Genomic DNA, 18,728 nt, shown 5'->3' on the forward strand with positions numbered 1-18,728 from the left:
ACAGACAGGAGAGGGGTCTAGGCGCACACCAACCTTGGAAATCAGAGGCTCGCTTCAGGCTGATGGGGGATTTGGCTCTCTGCAGCTGCGAGAGGGAGGGCAAGACAACGGACAGAGGGGACAGATCAGACAAGGCCCAGAACATGTGTCAGCAGAGGGAGGGAATGAATGGAGGATGCCCGTGTGGCCCCGGGAGCACCGATGGCGTGTGACACCCACACCCTGGGCTGCGTGGCAGCGGCTGGCACAGAGCCCCTCCCCCCCCCACACCCCTCCTGGGAGGTGGCACCACGTGGCTCAGCTGGTACCAGAGCTGACGGTGGCAAGGAAAGGAGCCCAGCGGTCGTGAGGCCCAGCAGAACCAGGTACGTGACACAGACACAGGGGAATTTTCCAGAAAGGACGAGGCTTTCCACCACCCTCACCGGCAGGAGGTGCTGGTGTCTCCCGGGGGGCCCGCCCTGCGCTGACCAGCCCCTCGCATGTGAGATGGGCTCAAGTGCTCCTTCCTGCTGGAGAGGGAGCCCCGACGGCCCCGAACATTGAGCAGAGCGGACAGCATTGCCGCTGTAACTCCCGCTCCCCAGCCGGCCTCTCACAAGCCATTAACGTCAATAAACACGGGAGAGACACTCAATACCTATTTGCTGAATAAACGAATGAATTTGGAAATAACGCTCTCTTCATTCTCTCTCAACTTCTACTACGCGGACGAGAGATGGGAGCGTTTGTGAAAGCAAACAGGGCAAGAGCTGGGGCTGGCAGGGTTTCCATCGAGGGGGCTGGGACAGGCGTGCGGCCCGCGCCACCAGCGCCCCGCGGCCGCCCCTACGGCCACTACCTGGATGCCCTTTAGATTCATCCTGCGCTTGGGCGGGTGGTAGGGCAGGAAGTATCTGCTGTCTTCCGGAGACTCCTCCGAGGTCGACGAGTCGTCCGCTTCCTGCCCGTTGGTCCTGGGGCTGGCGTCCCCGAAGTTCTGAGAGATGATGGCCACCGGCAGGTTCCTGGGCAGACTCTGGGGCGGAGAGAGGCCGGCGCCAGTGATGCGGCGGGATGAGCGGCCACCGTCGACGGCCGGCCTTCCCCGGGGCCCCGGGCTCACCCTCAGGACGGGGCCCGCGCATCCCCCTGACCCCACGTCCCCCCGGGTGCCCCACCCGCTCCTCGCAAGCAGCCTCCTGTTCCCGTCTCCCCCTTTGTGTGTTCACAGCAGCAAAGCGATGGCCCCTGGGTGGGGTCTCGGCCCCTGGGGTTGGACGGGCCGCCTTCACACCCTGAGGGGCAGCCCTGGGCCTGAGCTCCAAATGCAGGACCTGGCAGGGCAGTGTGGGCCTCGGCCTGGGGCTTTCCAGCCGCTGCCCCGGGCCCCGCTGCATGGGCAGTCAGTAATGTCCAGCTGCCCCCAAAACCACACGACCTTCCTACCGCTGCCTCCAAACCCAAAGCCTCTTGCCGACTTCCCTGCACAACACGGTCAAGGTCCTAGACGAACAACGAAGGGCCTCAGCCCGAGCCGACCCTGCTACCGGCCTCAGCCCTCCGGGCGCGCTCTCCCACCTGCCCCTGCCTCCTGCTATATGGGTGGCAGAACCGCCCAGCGTGGCCCACCCGTGGCAGGCTGTGCGGTCACACACCCGCAGGCCTCGCTCAGGTCGTGCCGGGCCTGAACACGGCCCCGCCCTCACCCAGGCGGCCGCCCCACAGCTTTCCCTGACCCCCTCCCCTCGGGCACATGCTCCCGAGGCCTCGATGCCTGGCCCCGCGCTGGGGCTTGGCCTTCCTAGAGCTGCTGCGTGATTACAAACCACGAATGTGCGAAAGGGTGACGGAGCCCCTGCTTGCCATCGGGGGGGCCGGCGAAGGCCTGGCCGGGGGCAGCATCACCAGTGGAGGTCCCGGGGCCGACCCTGAGCTTCTCTGCAGGGAGTCTTTCCTGGAACCCTGCTGGAGCGGAGGCCCCTCCCCCGGGGACCCCACAGCCCCAACCCAACTTGTAATTTACAACACTGTGTTGGCACGTCCCGTTCCTGGGTTGGCCTCTGGCGCTAAGTTTGGGTCCACTGAGGACCTCCCAGTTTCCCCGGGGCACTGACCAGGGTGCCCCCGCTGCTAGGGTCCGGGCTCCTTCCTTGGTACATGAGGACCGTAACGGTACCTGCCTGGCAGGAAGGTTCTGAGGGCAGGAGCTCACACGCAGAAGGCACTCAGCACCTGTGTGTGGCCGCCCTTGCACGCACAGCTACCCCAGTGGTCATGTCGCCTGCTCTGATGATAGCGTCTGCTCATCCCTGAGCCCCCGGGGCCCTGCGGTGACACGAACTCTGAGCGTCGTACCGTCCGTAAAAGACAGTGTCCTCAGGCACTAGGGGCTTCAGCGGGCACACGGCGTCTGACGCCCAGTGACCATCCATGCAGTGGTGGCAACCGCGACGGGAGGCTAGCGGGCAGCCGCGGTCGGCTGACAAGCTGAGGCTACCTGGTGAAGTCATTTGCCTATGGTCGGCTAGCAACTGGCCACGGCAGGCTCTACCCGTAAGTTCCAAGGTCAGAATTCAGAGTCTGGACTGAGTGGTGTGTGCGTGCAGGAGGGTCAAGGACACGGGTTATTCTGGGTGGGGCCGAGGGTGGGGAGGCACCTGGCTGCAGGTGTGAGGCCCGGCAGCCCAGTCCCACCTGGTCCAGGCTGCTGCTGTCCTTGGAGAGACGCCGGAGCTTGCTCTCCAGGTTCACGATGCAGGCTTCCCGCCGGACCATCTCAATCCTCATCTCGTCGTTCTTCTCCTCCAGCTCCCGGATCTGCTTCCTGTATTTGTCCTTCTCGATTAAGCACTGCGAGTACTGTGTCTGCGCTTCATCCCGGGAATGGAAGGCCTGCGGGGGAGGGGGAGGGGGAGGACGAGGCCGTTGTGGTTCTTCACCCCGCACGGACCCAATCAGACCCGGGACGTGGTCTCTGTCTGGATGCTGCTTCCCCGCCCAGTGGTCGGCCTGCTCTTTTCTTGACCCCGACTCTTGGGCGTTTAAATCGCTCCCTTCCCCAGTAGTCCGGATCACCGCTGCCACGTGTCCTGCTCCTTCCAGGAGCTGGGCACTGTGCTGGGAGCCCTGGGGCAGTACCTCTCGGGCCCGCTCCCTGCCCCCGGCAGGTGCTGCTGTCTTATTACTCCCATTTTACAGACGAGGACACGGAGGCTTCCACGGGGCGGAGCTAGCCTGCAGCCACACATCTGATGAGTGACCGAGCCTGAACGTGGCTGTCTGACGCTGGGGACCACGCGCGGTCGCAGGAGCCGCTGGAGCCCGGCTCAGGCCCCCACGCTCTCCGGATGCTGCCCGTACCTGGTCCCGCTCCCGCTCCACTTCCTCCAGCTGCAGCATGACCGTGTTCATACGGTGCTTGTACATCTCGCAGTCCTTGCCCAGCGTCGAGCACTTGAGCTCCAGGTCCTCCTTCTCCTCCAGGTACTGTGAGCAACGGGAAGAGATCAGCACCCAACCCGGCAGGCAGCAGGCGAGGCCAGCGGTTTCCCAGCTGAGCCTCCCTGATGGCCTATCCCTCCCTGACAGTCAGCTCTCTGAAGAGCAGGGCCCAGTCGTAGGGCAGTCAGTGAGCTGAGATGTGCTTCAGACCTGCTGTGTGCAAGGGACCGTGGAGGGGGGACAGGGCAGACACGTGAGCCCTCATGTGGGCTGCGGTCAGGAGGGGGAGGCAGGTGCTGGGGTGGTACAGTAATTCACAAGTCACAGCGAGGGGCTCATGCCGGCGTGCATGGGGAATCTGGACCGGGCTGAAACCTGGTCCCCAGAAGACAGCGGGGGTCGGGAGGTCTTGTGAATGCACGTCGGTGCGCCAGCCGGGGTGGGGTGGGGGAAGCTGCCCCTCCGCCTGGGGACTCCCACCTTGTCCCGCAGCTCCTCTGCCTGGCGGACCTCCTCCTGCAGGTTGTAGATCTTGTTGACGAGCTCCTGCCGGTCCTCCAGAGCCTCCTTGCGGTCATGCTCCAGGATGTCCAAGATGGCCTTGTCCGAGTCGGGCAGGCTGCGCTTCCCGGCCTGGGTGGGGGGGGGGGCGGGAAGGTTTGACCATGCTGGGGGGGGGCCGGGGCAGGGAGCCAGGTGGACCCGGGAGGCAGGGAGGGGGTGGGGACCCCAGAGCCAGCGACAGAGGCTGGGAGAGCAGAAGGTTTTGTGCCAGGGAAGCAGAGAAAGTGTCGCTGCCTCTTGGGGTCCTTAAGCAGCTTATTACTTAAGAATTTTATCACCTGGAAAGAAGCATAAAACCCACTTCTGCTCACGAACATCCCAAAGCCTATTGTTCTGCCCTAGCTCTTATCAGAGCCGAGAGAAACAGCGGCTGCTTCTCCAAACGCTTCATAGGGGACGACAAAGAGAGGGCTGATCTGCCGTCCAGATGCATCCCCTGAAATATCAGTTCATCTGCTTCGATTAACCCGGGATTCATTCTCTGCTCCAAATCCACGCCTTTAACGCCAGGCAGCCGATCCTGGGGGAATAATTCTGGGGGAAGGGGAGAGCTAGCCTTTTCCCTATTCCTGCGGATGTGTTTGGGGATGTTATTTCTCAGCTACTTCCTCCTTTACACCTGAAAATGAGCCTGTGATGACAGCTGTGGGGAGGCACTTGAAGTTTTAACAAAGCACACGGAGCTGAGGGGTGAGTTTCTTGGGCTCTTGAAGGGGAAATCGGTTTCCTGGCCGTCCCTGTCTCACAGAGCCCGGCGCAGGGACTCCATGGGATCCCAAGTGTCATCTCCGTGACACGTCGTGTCTCTGACGAGGGGGTCGTGTGGTGACCCCACCTACCCAGGGATGACGCGGATCGCCCGGGGCCCCGCGGCCAGCCAGGGGGACGCACGCCCAGGCCGGGGTCTGCCCCGCCGTCCACGCCTGGCCCCGCCCGCACCTGGATAATGGACTGCAGCTCCTGGATTTTGGTCTTTAGCATCTCGTTCTCCCGCTCCAGCTCCAGAACTTGCTCCCTCTTAGGCCGATTCTCGATGTCGTTCTTTAGTTTCAGAGACTGGTTTCTCTCCAGCTTGCACTCCTCCTCCATTTTATTCAACCGATGCTTTAGTTGGTCAATCTGAAACGCCCAAGGGTGCCGTCGGCAGGCCACACTGGGGAAAGGCAATGCTCCCCCAGATCCCCAGCGGACTCCCCACGTACCCCGTGTGACGCCCACCCCACTTCCTCCAGTTAGCGACGGAGAGGGGCTCAAAGAAACCTTTTGCGGTAAAACAAAGCACCAGCTTCTTGTGGATGAAGAGCTCCTGATTTGTTAATTTAGGATAATTCTGAAAGGGGTTATATGTCCCTTAGGGAACTGGGGGGATTCCCTCAACAACCCATGTTATTACAGGGAGCGAGGCAGCCACGAGTTCAGGGTTCTGGGCCCCGCGCCCTGACTTTACCCCAGAGCAAGCGGCATGGGCTTGTCCTTGCGGGTTTCCCACAAAATTCTATTCGGACAAACGGCACTGCTGTGAAAAGGACAGTGTGAGGTCCTCTGGGTTCACGGTATCTCCGGCCTAAAGGACCCACGCTCAGGGCTGGAAGAGTGGCTTCCTGGAGGAAGTGGTTACTACATCTGGAAATGCAACAAGTGGAGATGTGCCGAGCTCGGCCCTGGAGAGGTGACTGTCAGGACGGGGCCCAGAAGAAGACTTCGTAGACCTTTGTGACTAAGCATGTCTGCTTCCCCGAACTGATCGATCTTACAGAACACCCACGCCAAGCCTGTCTTCAAGGGCTGCAGGAAAGGGAGGCAGCAAAGGGGCGAGCGCCCTTTGACAAATCTAGGCTTACGGGGAGAACACTGCAAGGTACCTGGCAGGCAGAGGGTCGTGGCTTTAGCAAGGAAATAGTGCCTGGGACCCATGGAAGGGAAGGAAGGAAGAGGCACACAGGGAAGCAGCCTGGGGCTTGGAAATGACCTAGGGACTCAGCTGGCCAGATGTTCTTTCAAGTTCTAGACACACTTCCCACTATTCCTATATCACCTGGGAAATGTAATATAGGACAAAGTCCTGGGAGAGAAACTTCTAGGTCACTGTCACAGGCTAACGTCTCCAAATCCTAGCTACAACAGCACAGAAACCTCTCCTCCTGGTCATGCAAAAAAAAAATCATCCTCGGCATCTTGGAAGGTCAGCCCCGGTGCCCAGTACTGGCTCTAAATCCCCTGTCCCATCCAAGTGGGCCCCGAGTGCCAGCCCTGTGGGGTGCTTACTGGCTCAGCCACTTTGTCGACGACATGGGGCTGTGTCTCAGCAACCCTGGGGCACAGGAATGATTTTCCACGACTGCCATTTACAAATGATGAAACAGGCCAAAAGCCAAGTAAGTGTTAAAGCCAGAAGCCAAAGTCAGATTCGAACTCAAATGCAGAGGCTTTCAAAGCCCATGCTCTTGACGGAAACGCTCTACTGCCCGCTATGCCACCGACTCAATTCACCCGAATTCTAGTGGACTGTTTACTGATCTGTCTGCTTCAACTAAATTGTAAGTGACCTGAGCAGAAATCAGGTTATTTATCCCTGTGTGCCCCACCGTGCTTAGCACTGTGCCTTACACGTGGCAGGTGCTTAATAAATATTCCGAGTCTATTTTCCACCCAGCAGCCAGAGTGATCCTTCTAGATATAAATCAGTTGTCACTCTCCAGCTCTCAATCCTTCAGCGGCTTCCCATCACAAGTGGAATAAATTCCCAAGTTCTTACCCTGCCCTCATGATCTGGACCTTGGCATCTCTCTGTTCCACCTGCTCGGTTGAGTCCAGCCCCACTTGCTCTTGATGGGTCTCAAAAACACCAAGCACGCCCCCTACTCGGGGCTTTTCATTTGCTCTTTGCTCTTCCCCTGAGCCCTTGCATGGTTGGCTCCCTCCTTGTCCTCAGACCTCTGCTCCCATGTCCCCTTCTCTGAGACCCTTCCTACCATCCTATCTAAAGCTGCATCCCTCACTCACCATCCTCACACTCTTTCCTCTCCTCTTCTTAATAGCACTTCCTACTACCAGGGGTTTATGTATTTGTTTGCTGATTAACATGTGAGCTCCATGACAGCAGAGCCTTGGTCTTGAGTTATGTATCCCTGGAAAAGAGCCCGGTGCATGGTGGCCCTCGATAAATAAAAAGGATGAAGGAGGTAAGCAAATTCCCTTCCCCTTCTCTATTTTGGAGGTAAGCTCATTAATGAATTAATCACTTGGCTGATGGATCGTGCGTTGATAAGTACCTCGACCGTCCCGCTGTGTCATGCTGAGCTCTGTGGGTACAGTTGGGAAGGGGAGGGTCCTGGCCTCCAAAACCTCACGTCCCCATGGAACAAGTGCTGTGTCCATCGCCTCCCTGAGGGTCACTCATGGTCTGGGCCCCTGGGTTCTCCAGCTTCCCCGTCAGCTGGTTTTGCAGAGGGGCTGTGAGTGCATGTCTGCACACGCACATAGCCCCGCTGGGTCAATGTGTGCAAGTCTGTCCATGTGCATGGTGGCCCTGGGTCCCGAGTGGGTGGCAAGAAGCCCCGCTGGGTCGGTGTACACATGTCTGCACACACACATGGTGGGTCTCGGTCCTGAGCCTGTCTGTGGCAGGAAGTCCACCACCGGGTTCGTGTGCACACGTCTGCACATGTGCATGGTGGCCCTGGGCCCTCGGCTGTCACGCTAAGCCTCACTGGGTTGGTGTGTGGACGCGCATGGTGGGTCTAGGTGTCCCCCAAGAACACAGTGTCCCCCACTCCTGCTCTCCTCGCTGAGCGAGGAGCCCTGGCGGCCGTGTGCGCCTGTGTGCACCTGCCGCGTGGTGGGCCCGAGCCCCAGCAGCCCTCCGGCATGTGCCGCTCACCTCCAGTTGGAGGTCTCGGCTCCTCATGACCGCCATGTTCTTTTCTTCGCTGAGCTGGGCGTAGCGCATGGCCAAGTTGTAGTTGTCGTCCTTCACCTTGACCAGCTCGTCGTTGTAGCTGTCACGCTCCTCCTTCATCTTGTAGTACCGCTCCTGGAAGGTCAGCAGCTCCACCCGCGTCAGCGTCAGCTGCTTCTTCTCATCCTCCAGCTGTCGCGACTTGGCCAGTAGCTCGCACCGCTGCAGGTCCTTGGCTTTCATCTGCTGCTGCAGCTTGATGACCTCATTCATGAGGAAGTGCGTGAGGCCCTCGTGGCCCTCCTCCACTGTGGGGAGGGGGCACCCGTCAGCCCCGAGGAGGGGGAGAGCGAAGGGGGCCCCGGCTGTGGGGTGGGGGTCAGCCATTCACTCACTCACTCACTCACTCACACACCAACATTGCACAGAGCTCTTCAGGCCCTGGGCCCTCAGAGCGAGCAAGACAGCCTTGGTCCCGGTAGAGCTTACCGTCTCCCAAGGGAGACAGCCGGTGAAAAAGCAGATGATCACACACAGATAGACCTACAGACGGAGAGGATTTCGCAAAGTAAAGGCACAGGGGCTATGAACGTGGGCAGCAGGGGGCCAGATCCAGCCTGGTGGGCACACGGGTTGGAAGGCTCCTGATGGTTGAGCTGAAACACTGAGGAGGGAAAACATGTCCCAGGAAGGTGGAAAAACATTGCCAAAACCCTACGAGGAAGAAGGAGGAACTTGGCACATTTCAGAAACTAAGGAAGACCAAAGTGGCTGGAGTCCAGGGAGGCAGAAAAGGGAGGCTGGGAGCATCAGCAGGGGCTGGACCATGTAGGATTCTTGTGGGCTCCATTAAAGACAGGGGTGTTCGGTTGGATGCAGTAGAAAACCACCAAAGCTTTGCAGCAAGGGGGGCGACATGAGGCAGGGAGAGAGCATCGGAGCAGAGCAGGAATGGATGAAGACTGGATGGGGCTGGAGGGGTCCGCACCGGGTTGTGGTGGAGATGGAGAGAAGGCTGGTTCAGGAATATTTAGGGAGGAAAGTGGAGATGAGGCTACTGAGGGCTCTGGCTCAGGGATGCTGACAAGACAGTAGGCAAGGCGAGGGCAGGATTTGGAGGGCAGTAGGAATTTCTGTCCCAGCCACCAACATTCGTGGAAGATGTTCCATGAACACCCACTTCTCTTGGCTCCTACTTTGGTCTGCCTCTGTCACCTACCTTTGATCATCGGGCAGACATGAGTGGTTGACAGCCCACAAGCGCCACAGGAACACTGTCCTAACATCATCGATTCATAGCTTTGGAACTGTCCGCCCACTAGACACACACACACACACACACACACACACACACACACACACACACACTCCTACCAGAGTTCACATGCTCCTGATGGCAAAGCCACTTACCCACAATGGTGGAGAACCTCCGGGTGGGCTCCTTTCCGGTCACCAGTTTGTACAGTTCCGGGTAATAAAACTCCAGGCTCTCCAAGAAGACCACATAGCCCCTTTGGCCCTTGGTATGTAGAATGTCCAACAGTCGGCCTGGCAGAACAGAACTCACCCCGTGAGGAGAAGAGTGCACTTCTGATTGGATGCAAGTCTCCGTGTCCAGCCTTACCCTGGACTCCTATCCCTCAATAAACTCTAAGAAGACAGTCTCACCACGTTCTGTCACTCGAGAGCGGTATCTGGGAGTCCAGATACTATAAATCAAAGTGCCAGGCCCTCAACAGGGATTCAGTGTCTGATAGTTTTCCTTTCTCTAAGAAACTGGTAGAATCAGGATAAATGGAACTGCAGTTATAGGAAGCCAACGGTTTCAAAGAGCTTCCCAATTGACCAGCCCTGAAATTAACCACACAGGCACCAGCCCTTCCGTGACTGAAGAAGGCTGGAAGTACAAAGCAAATACAGAATAATGCATGGTTCCCTGAGACTCGGGGCAGGAAGACAGACCTCCAGGTGGAGAGCTAGGAAAAGTCACGGGAAGCCGGCCCAGCTCCATGATCTTTGGGATTATCTCATAGTCCGGAAACATCTGTAACCTCAATGGAACTTGCCTGGCGTTTTCGGTTTCTGTCCTACTGGTTCCGCTTAATATTTACATTTCCTGGCCCTTCCTCAAACATTTTATTTTCAGATATTTCTTCCCTTGAGGTGCCAAGATAGACGTAATAAATACGTCTCGTCTTGTGTTAACGGACTGTTTGGCGAGGCACTGTGTTGGGGATTCTGAAGTTACACCCGAGCTCGGGAGGAAAGCGAGCTGTGATTAGTGATGTCTGTTACGTATGCAAAGGAGACTCGCAGCCCATGAGCTACTTATCACCCAGTCGTACTGTGGGGAAGTGATTTTCAAACCTTTTCAACGGTGAGCCACAGAAAGATATTTTACGTTGTGACCTTGTGTCTATACACACGTGGGCAAACAGATGTATACACACGCGTATGTATGTAAAACCAAGTCTTACGAACCACACTCACTACCTTTGAAGAATGAGATAAGGTGTCGCGGATCCCTAGACAGTCTGGAAAAGCCTGTGGACCCCTTCTCAGAATAATATTTTTAAACAGATAAAAAGGAATTGGATTACAAAGGGCATCAATTCTAATAAGATACCGTTATCAAATATTAAATCTGAGATTCAGTAATAAAAGTGCTTCTTCACTAATGTATTAGTAACACGATCTCTTGGCAGGTCTAATAACTACTATAATTTTGAGGGTGAGATGAGTGTAAATGATATTTTGGAAGATCTGTAACAGCTGTAATGTGGTATGAAGATACCTGTAATTTTATTGTTGACAAAGTCACGGGTATTGCTAATCTCCACTGCGATTTGTCGCCTACCCACACTCAGAATTGATGGGAACGCTAAATCTCGGTTAAAGCTAGTAAAATAAAGATGTAATTCCCCCCCATCCAAGTCCCTGGACCGTCTCAGTTCTCTACGTAGAGAGCTCGGGGAGGGGGGACACAGGGGTGGGCAGAAGTCAGTGGACCCCAGTTTGAAAATGCCTGACCCAGAGAAACGCCATTTTGGTACAGCCAACTATGGGGTATTTCCTGAAGCTGCCACAAGAGGTCGCCCCCCTTCCCTCCTGGGCGGCGACCCTGGTTACCTGCACGGTTGATCTTGGAGGGCAGCATGGGCGCATTGAGCACCTCGTCTTCATCCTGCTCATCTATGACCTTACACTGGCGCAGGTAGGGGGTGAGCTTGGCCGGGTTGATGTAGCGACTCAGCATGTGCCGGTTACACTCCACGTTCTCCCACAAGGCATCCTCCTCATCCTTCAGTGTCTCCATACAGTCGTCCATCTCTGACCCTCCTCCTTTGGACAGAAGCCCCAACAAGGTTAATAAAGGAGCCTCACTGCATAGCTCCATAAACTCTTTAAGAGTGATCTCCAGAATACGCTGTCGAGTTAAAAAGAAAAAAGTAGACAAAAGTACATATGGTATTTTACCTCTTATTTAAGAAAGGAAAGGATATGAACATAGATATATATTTCTTTATACACGACACAGAAACAACGGGCAGATAAGCCATAAAATTAAAAAAAAATTATTTATAGAGAGGCAAAATGTTGCAGTTGGACTATATCCTTTCCATCCAAGTTTTTATATCTTACTAAGAATTTATCTTCCCCCAAACAATATATACTATTGCTTTTTGTTTTACAATTTCACATAAAAGACATCATATTGTAGGCTTCCTTGTTTCCTTTTTCAACTTTTTCTCTCTACCTTTTTTGAGTTTCATCTACATCGATACCTATATATCTAATTCCTTCATTTTTAAAAAAACAGCTTTATTGGGATAGAATTCACGTACCATGCAATTGACCTTTTAAAATTCAATGTGTACAATTCGGTAGTCTTTAGTATATTCACAGGGCTGTGCAGCCATCACAATGAATTTTACAACATTTTCATCATCAACCCCAAAAGAAACTCCATTGCTCTTAGCTGGCACCTCCCCATTCCCCCCAGTTCCTGCCCCTCCAGTGGTGGGCGTCCACTAATCTACTTTCTGTCTCTGTAGAGTACTATTCTGGACATTTCATGTAAGTGGAATCCTACAACATGTGGTCTTTTGTGACCGGCTTCTTTCACTGAGCGTAACGTTCTTACTGGTCATCCATGTTATAGCGTGTTTCAGTATTTCACTTATTTTTACTGATGAATCATTTTTCATCGTATGGCTACATCCCATCGTGTTTACCCAGCCATTGGTGAACGTTTGGGTGGGTGGCTTCTATTTATTGGCTATTATAAATTACGTTGCTATGAAGATTCATGTATGGGTTTTCGTGTAGACCTATGTTCTTTTTTTTTTTTTTGAAGATTTTATTTATCTATTTATTTGAGAGAAAGAGCATGAGAGAGAGCAGAGAGCACAAGCAGGGAGGGGCGAGGGGCAGAGGGAGGGGGAGAAGCAGGCTTCCCACTGAGTAGGGTGCCCGATGCAGGACTTGATCCCAGGACCCCAAGATCATGACCTGAACTGAAGGCAGACGCTTAACCGACTGAGCCACCTGGGAGCCCCTAGACCTATGTTCTTATATCCCTTGGGCAGATATGGAAAATGAAATTACTGAGCCACATGGAAAGCCCATCTTTAACATTTTGAGGAACTGCCAAACTGCTTCCCAAAGTGCCTGTAGCAGTTTACACTCCTGCTAGCAATGTATGAGGCTCCAATTTATCCACACCCTTGTCAACACTTGTGGTTGTCTGTTTTATTATAGCCATCTGAGTGGGTGGGAAGTGGTACCTCCGTGTGGTTTTGATTTGTAGTTCTCTGTTGATTATGATGTTAGCATCTTGTCACGTGCGTATTGGCCATTTGTATATTGAGAAATGTCTATTCAAAACCTCTGCCCAGTTTTAAATTGGGTTGTTTGTCTTTACTATTGACTTTACTATTGAGTCGGAATTCTTTATGCGATCTGCATATAAGCCCTTTATCAGATATATGATTTGTAAGTATTTCCTCCCATTCTCTTGGTTATATTTTTGCTTTCTTCAAGGTACTATTTGTAGCACAAAAGTTTTTAGTCTTCATGTAGTCCAATTTATTTATTTTTTTCTTATTTCACTTGTACGTTTGGTGTGTATCTAAACATCATTGCCTACCTCAAGGCTGTGAAGGTTTGCTTCTATTTTTTTGAAGACTTTTATCCTTTTAGCTCTTATGCTTAGGCACATGATGCATTTTGAATTCATATTTGCATATGGTGTGAGGTAAAGTTCCAACTGTATTCTTTCACATGTGGATATTTAGTTGTCCCAGCGTAATTTGTTGAAAAGATTATTCTTTCCCCATTGATTGGTCTTGGCATCTTCGTCAAAACTCAACTCACTGTGTTTACTTCTGGACTCTCAATTCTATTGCATTTGTCTCTATGTCTGTATTTATGTCCGCACCCTATTCTCTTCATTACTGTAGATGCATAGGAAGTTTTGAAATTGGGAAGTATGAGTACTCTACCCTTGTTCCTCCTTTTTAACATTGTTTTGCTTCGTCACAGCCCCTTGAAATTCCATGTGAATTTAAGGATCAGTCTGTCAATATCTGCAAAAAGACGTAGCTGAATCCATTGAAGATGTAGATCAATTTAGAGATCATAAGACAATGGCCCATGAATATGGGGTATCTTTTCATTTGTTGAGGTCTTTCATTTCTTCCAGCAATGTTTTGTAGTTTTCAGTGTACAAGTCTTTTTTTTTTTTTTTAAAGATTTTATTTATTTATTCGACAGAGATAGAGACAGCCAGCGAGAGAGGGAACACAAGCAGGGGGAGTGGGAGATGAAGAAGCAGGCTCCCAGTGGAAGAGCCCGATGTGGGACTCGATCCCACAATGCCGGGATCACGCCCTGAGCTGAAGGCAGACGCTTAACGACTGTGCCACCCAGGCGCCCCTCAGTGTACAAGTCTTGCGCTTCTTTTGCTAAATGCGTTCCTCAGTGTTTGGATGACATCGTAAATGTGAACTGTTTTCTTAATTTCATTTGTGGAATGTCCACTGTTAGTGTATAGATATACAATTGATTTTTCTTTTCTTTTTTTTTTTTTAAAGATTTTTATTTATTTATTTGACAGAGAGATAGCCAGCGAGAGAGGGAACACAGCAGGGGAGTGGGAAAGGAAGAAGCAGGCTCCCAGCGGAGGAGCCCGATGTGGGACTCGATCCCCAAATGCCGGGATCACGCCCTGAGCCGAAGGCAGACGCCCAACGGACTGCGCCACCCAGGCGCCCTACAATTGATTTTTCTATATTGATCTCTCATGCTGTAACCTCACTGAAATAATTTCTTAGTTCTAATAGTTTGTTAGTGGATTTCTTGTGATCTTCTCTATGCAAGATAATGTTACCGGCAGTTAAATAGTTTTACTTCTGTCTTTTCAACCTTGACACCTTTTATTTCTTTCTCTTGTCTAACTGCTCTGGCTAGAACCTCCAGCACAATATTAAATAGAAGTGGCAAGAATAGACATTCTTGTCTTGTTCTTGATCTTAGGGGAAAAGCATCCATTTTTTTTTTTTTGTCATTAAGAATGGTGCTAGTTGGTTGGTTTTGTGTGTGTGTGTGCGCACGCTCACGCATGTGTGTTTTAGAGATCTTTTATCAGCCTGGGGCAGATCCCTTGCATTCCTGGTTTGTTGAGCACTTTTGTCACGAAAGGGTGTTTGATTTTATCCAGTGCTTTTCTTCATCCATTGAGATAACCATGTGATTTTTGGTTTTGATTATGTTAATATGGTGTATTACATTAATTGATTTTCAGGTATTAGGAAAACCATGCATTCTTGATATAAATCCCACTTAGTCACGGTGTGGAATTATTCTTCTATACTGGTGGACTCAATTTGGTAGTGTATTTTTGAGGACTTTTGCATCTGTGTTCATAAGAGATATTGGTCACTAGTTTTCTTACTTGTGATGTCTTTGACTGGTCTTGATATTGGAGTAATATTGGTCTCGTAGAACTAGTTGGGAAATATTCCCTCCTTTTCTATCCTTTGGAAGAGTCTGTGAAGAATTTTTTCTTTTGTTTGGTAGAATTCACCAGGGAAGACATCTGGGCCTGGACGTTTCTTTGTGGGTAGATTTTTGGTTACTAATTCTTTACTTGTTATATGTTTGCTCAGATTTCCTGTTTTTCTTGAGTCAGTTTCAGTAGTTTGTGTCTTTCTAGGAATTTGTCCATTTCATCTCAGTTGTATAATTTATTGGAAACAATTGTTCATATTATTCCTTTATAACACTTTTATTTATATAAGCTTGGTAGTAATGTCCTCTCTTTTCTTTCAGAATCACATTCTTTTGGATCTAGGCGCCCTCTAACCAGGGATATCTTCCCCCAACTAGGGGGAACAAAATGAACACCTATTTTAACTTCTTACTGCCCCAGCCATCATACTTTCAAACCGTGGTTTCTCTCTTCTTAGTTCCCTGTTATTCTCATTAACCTAATAGTGGGGTTGGAGGGGGGAGAAGGGGGAGAGTTGAAGGGGGAGGGGGGGAGAGAGAGAGAGGGAGAGAGGAAGAGAAGGGGGAAGGAGAGGGAGGGGGGAGAGAGAAGGGGGAGGAGTAGGGGGAGAAGAGGAAAGAGAGAGAAAGGAGGGGGAGGGGAAGAGAAGGGTGGGAGACTTCTCTCTTTTTTCCTTGGTCATTCTAGCTAAAGGTTTATCAATTTTGTTGTTATTTCGAAGAACCAACTTTTTATCTGAAACTAACACAGCATTACGTGTCACATATTCTCAAATAAAAAAAATTTAAAAACAACAACCAAGAACCAACTTTTGGTTTCACTGATTTCTATAGTTTTCTATTCTCTAACTCACTTATTTCTCTACTAATCTCTATTATTCCCTTCTGTCTGCTTCCTTTGGGTTTAATTTGCTTTTCTTTTTCTAGTTTCATAAGGTGAAACGCTCGGTTATTAAGACCTTTTTAAGTAAAAACATCAGAGCTATAAATTTCCCTCCAAGTGCTGCTTTGGCTGCATTCCTTACGTTTCGGTAGCTTGCATTTTCATCTTCATTCATCTCAAAGTAAGTTTTCTAATTTCTTTCCTGATTCCTTCTTTGACCCACAAGTTATATAGAAGTGTGATATTTAATTTCCCCCATATGTGTGAATCCCCCAAATTTCTTTGTTACTTATTTCTAATTTAATGCCACAGTGGCTGGAAAACATACTCTGTATCATTTCAATCCTTTTAAGCTTGTTGACGCTAGTTTTACGGACCAGTGTATGACCGATCTTGGAGAATGTTCCAGGGGTGTGCTTAGGAAGAGCACATCCTGCCGCTGTTGGGGGGAGCGTGCAATGGATGTCTGTTAGATTTAGTTCATTTATAGGGTTGTTCAATTCCTCTGTCTCCTTGTTGATCTTCTGGTTAGTGGTTCCATCCATTATTAAAATTAGGGCGTTAAAGTCTGCGACTATTCAGCTAATGGTTCAGTTTGACTGTTTTATGTATTATTCCATTGCAAGAATATACTATAATTTATTTACCCATTTCTCTACCGATGAATATTTAATTTGCCCCTGTGTTTTGCATGGACATTTGGCGCTGTTTGTAGTAGGCAACAATGGAAGCCAGCGAGATCTCATCAGTGGGTACTCCACAATCCTTTCGTACTATGGAGTAACCTTTGAAAGGGATGTGGTAGCATAAAAACATCCCAAGATGTATTGTTTTTCAAAAAGTCAAATTTCAGAATACATATATGAAGTATAATACAAAAAAAATTGGTCTTGGTCCTGGTTCCTGACACAGAGCTCATAAGACTCCTGGAATCTTCTGAGTGATGAGTCTTTTGTATGGTAATGAGATGACTCTTGGCTTAAGGGCCTTGAGATAGCTTCCAGTGGGGGCCGGACGCCTCCAGTGGGGGCCGGACGCCAGAAAGACCACGTGGTTAAAGGGTTATGACTTTCAGCCCCACACCCCTACTCCAGGGAGGGGAGAGAAGCTGGAAATTGAGTTCAGTCATCAAGAGCGAATGATCTAATCAATCATGGCTCTGTAATGAAACCTTGATAAAGATCCTTCCACAATGGGGTTCAAGGAGCTTTAGAGCTGGTGAAGAAATGTGCCCTAGGGGGGTGGCATACCTCAACTCCATGGGGACAGAGGCTCCCACACTCGGGGCCCTTCTAGACCCCGCCCTCTTCACTGCCTCATCTGGCTTCTCATTTGCATTCCTTAAACTGTAATTAGTACCACGTCTTCTTGGGGTGTATGAGTCATTTTAGCAAATTACTGAGCCTGACGAGGGGTTGTGGGAACCCTGGGTTTGCAGCTGTTCGGGGAGAGTATGGGTGGCCCCTGGGACTTGAAGCTGGCATCTAAGTGGGGGCAGGCTTGTGGGGGTCTTTGCCGACTCTGGGGAGTTCGTGTTGGGATTGAGTCGAATTGTTGGACACCTAGTCGGGTTGGGGAATTGGTTGGCGTGTGGAAAATGACACATATTTGGTGTCAGGAAGAAGATGTCACAGCACAGCATAAAACCACTTATGTAACGCACCGCTAAGCAGGACTATAATTATACAGGTGTGTGTGTGTGTGTGTGTGTGTGTGTGCAGAGACGGAAGGGAGAGAGGAAGGGCAGGGAAAGTTCCAGAGAACCGGATGCAATGGTTCATCTGGGAAGAGGAGTAAGTTCAGAGGTTAGTGGTCAAGGAGGACTTGGACATGATACCGTGTTAGTATTTACAACAAGCATGTAGCAGTGCACGACTTACACAGTTTGGAAGACAAAAAGACAAATGAACAACGGTGAAAGCCAAGTAGAGCGCAACAGACAGGCCAATATCCGATATTTGCCCCTGACTCACATCTTCTTGGAAGACCACAGCCCCAATGTCTTGTTGGCACCAAGGAAACCCTCTGGCTGGTGGACTGGCCTGCCTCACGGAGGACTGGTCCTCAGGCTGGGGGTTTCGTGTGGGGCCGAAGAGACGGCGGGACGGTGAGTGTGCCGTGGGGAATGGAGCCAGAAGGTAGCATGGAGGGAACAGAGCTGGGTCACAGTGAAGCGAGGCACAGGCAGGGGGAGGCCGCAGAGGCCGAGAAGGCAGGGGCAGGCAGAGGAAGCTGGGCAGCTGAGCGAAGCCTCAGTGAGAAGCCCCACGGGTTGAGAAGAAGTGGCAGGAGCGGTCTCTCTGCAGCCCCGGCCCCATCAGCCCTGGCCACACGCGTGCTGCCCGCTCCTTGCTGTGGGATCTCTGAGAGTCTCCCCGTTAACCTGAGCTACTTGCCATGGGTGCTCGCCCCCCACCAGCTGAAGGGTGCGAGTGACCATACTGTGTGCTGTCATGAGCCACGACTGCCTTGGGGTGGTGAACGCTGAAACCCAGCCCCCTCCCCGGGCAGGGAGCTGTACGCAGACTGCCCTGCCCCACAGACACAAGTCCTGACCCTGCCAGCACTCTCGCGGACTCAGAGCAGGCTACAGGGGCCCCACGGCCAGCCTGCGGTTCCGGGCGACATGAACACGTCCACTGCAGCCACTCCCCCCAACGTGACCATTTCTACGCACGAAGCAAAATGTGCTTACCTAGACGGTTCTTAAAGGCTCAATGCTAAGCACTCGATTCGAGACGTTGATCGAGCGTGTGGCAGCCACCGCTGTCCCCCCCCCCCCCCCCACTCCTGCTGCTTACAGAATCCTCAGGGTTTTCAGGAACTGAGCTGCCCCGGGCTTCAGGGAGGCCGAGCATCTCCTGAGCTGTGAGGAGCAAGATCTTGTTTGGTCTCTGCCAGTGGTTTAAGAAGAGGCACGTGAAGTGCTTCATGAGACGCTCAACCTGT

The 18,728-nt window shown here is 51.8% G+C and overlaps 1 protein-coding gene across 4 annotated transcripts in view; it reads right to left on the reverse strand.

Annotated features, from left to right (window-relative positions):
* The window catches only part of CARD11 (caspase recruitment domain family member 11), a 111,683-nt gene that overhangs the window by 24,184 nt on the left and 68,771 nt on the right, over positions 1-18,728 (reverse strand). For all 4 annotated transcript variants that reach the window (XM_040634715.1, XM_040634714.1, XM_040634713.1 and 1 more), the window contains exons 3-11: positions 11,015-11,227; positions 9,296-9,433; positions 7,868-8,193; positions 4,927-5,106; positions 3,904-4,056; positions 3,343-3,468; positions 2,677-2,874; positions 842-1,018; positions 34-85 (exon numbers count right to left, since the gene is read on the reverse strand). In XM_040634715.1, coding sequence (XP_040490649.1) covers positions 34-85; positions 842-1,018; positions 2,677-2,874; positions 3,343-3,468; positions 3,904-4,056; positions 4,927-5,106; positions 7,868-8,193; positions 9,296-9,433; positions 11,015-11,227 — 1,563 coding nt within the window. The remainder of the gene's footprint in view (positions 1-33; positions 86-841; positions 1,019-2,676; positions 2,875-3,342; positions 3,469-3,903; positions 4,057-4,926; positions 5,107-7,867; positions 8,194-9,295; positions 9,434-11,014; positions 11,228-18,728) is intronic.

Source organism: Ursus maritimus, unplaced genomic scaffold (genome assembly GCF_017311325.1).
Source record: "Ursus maritimus isolate PB19 unplaced genomic scaffold, ASM1731132v1 scaffold_2, whole genome shotgun sequence".
NCBI classification, from domain to species: domain Eukaryota; kingdom Metazoa; phylum Chordata; class Mammalia; order Carnivora; family Ursidae; genus Ursus; species Ursus maritimus.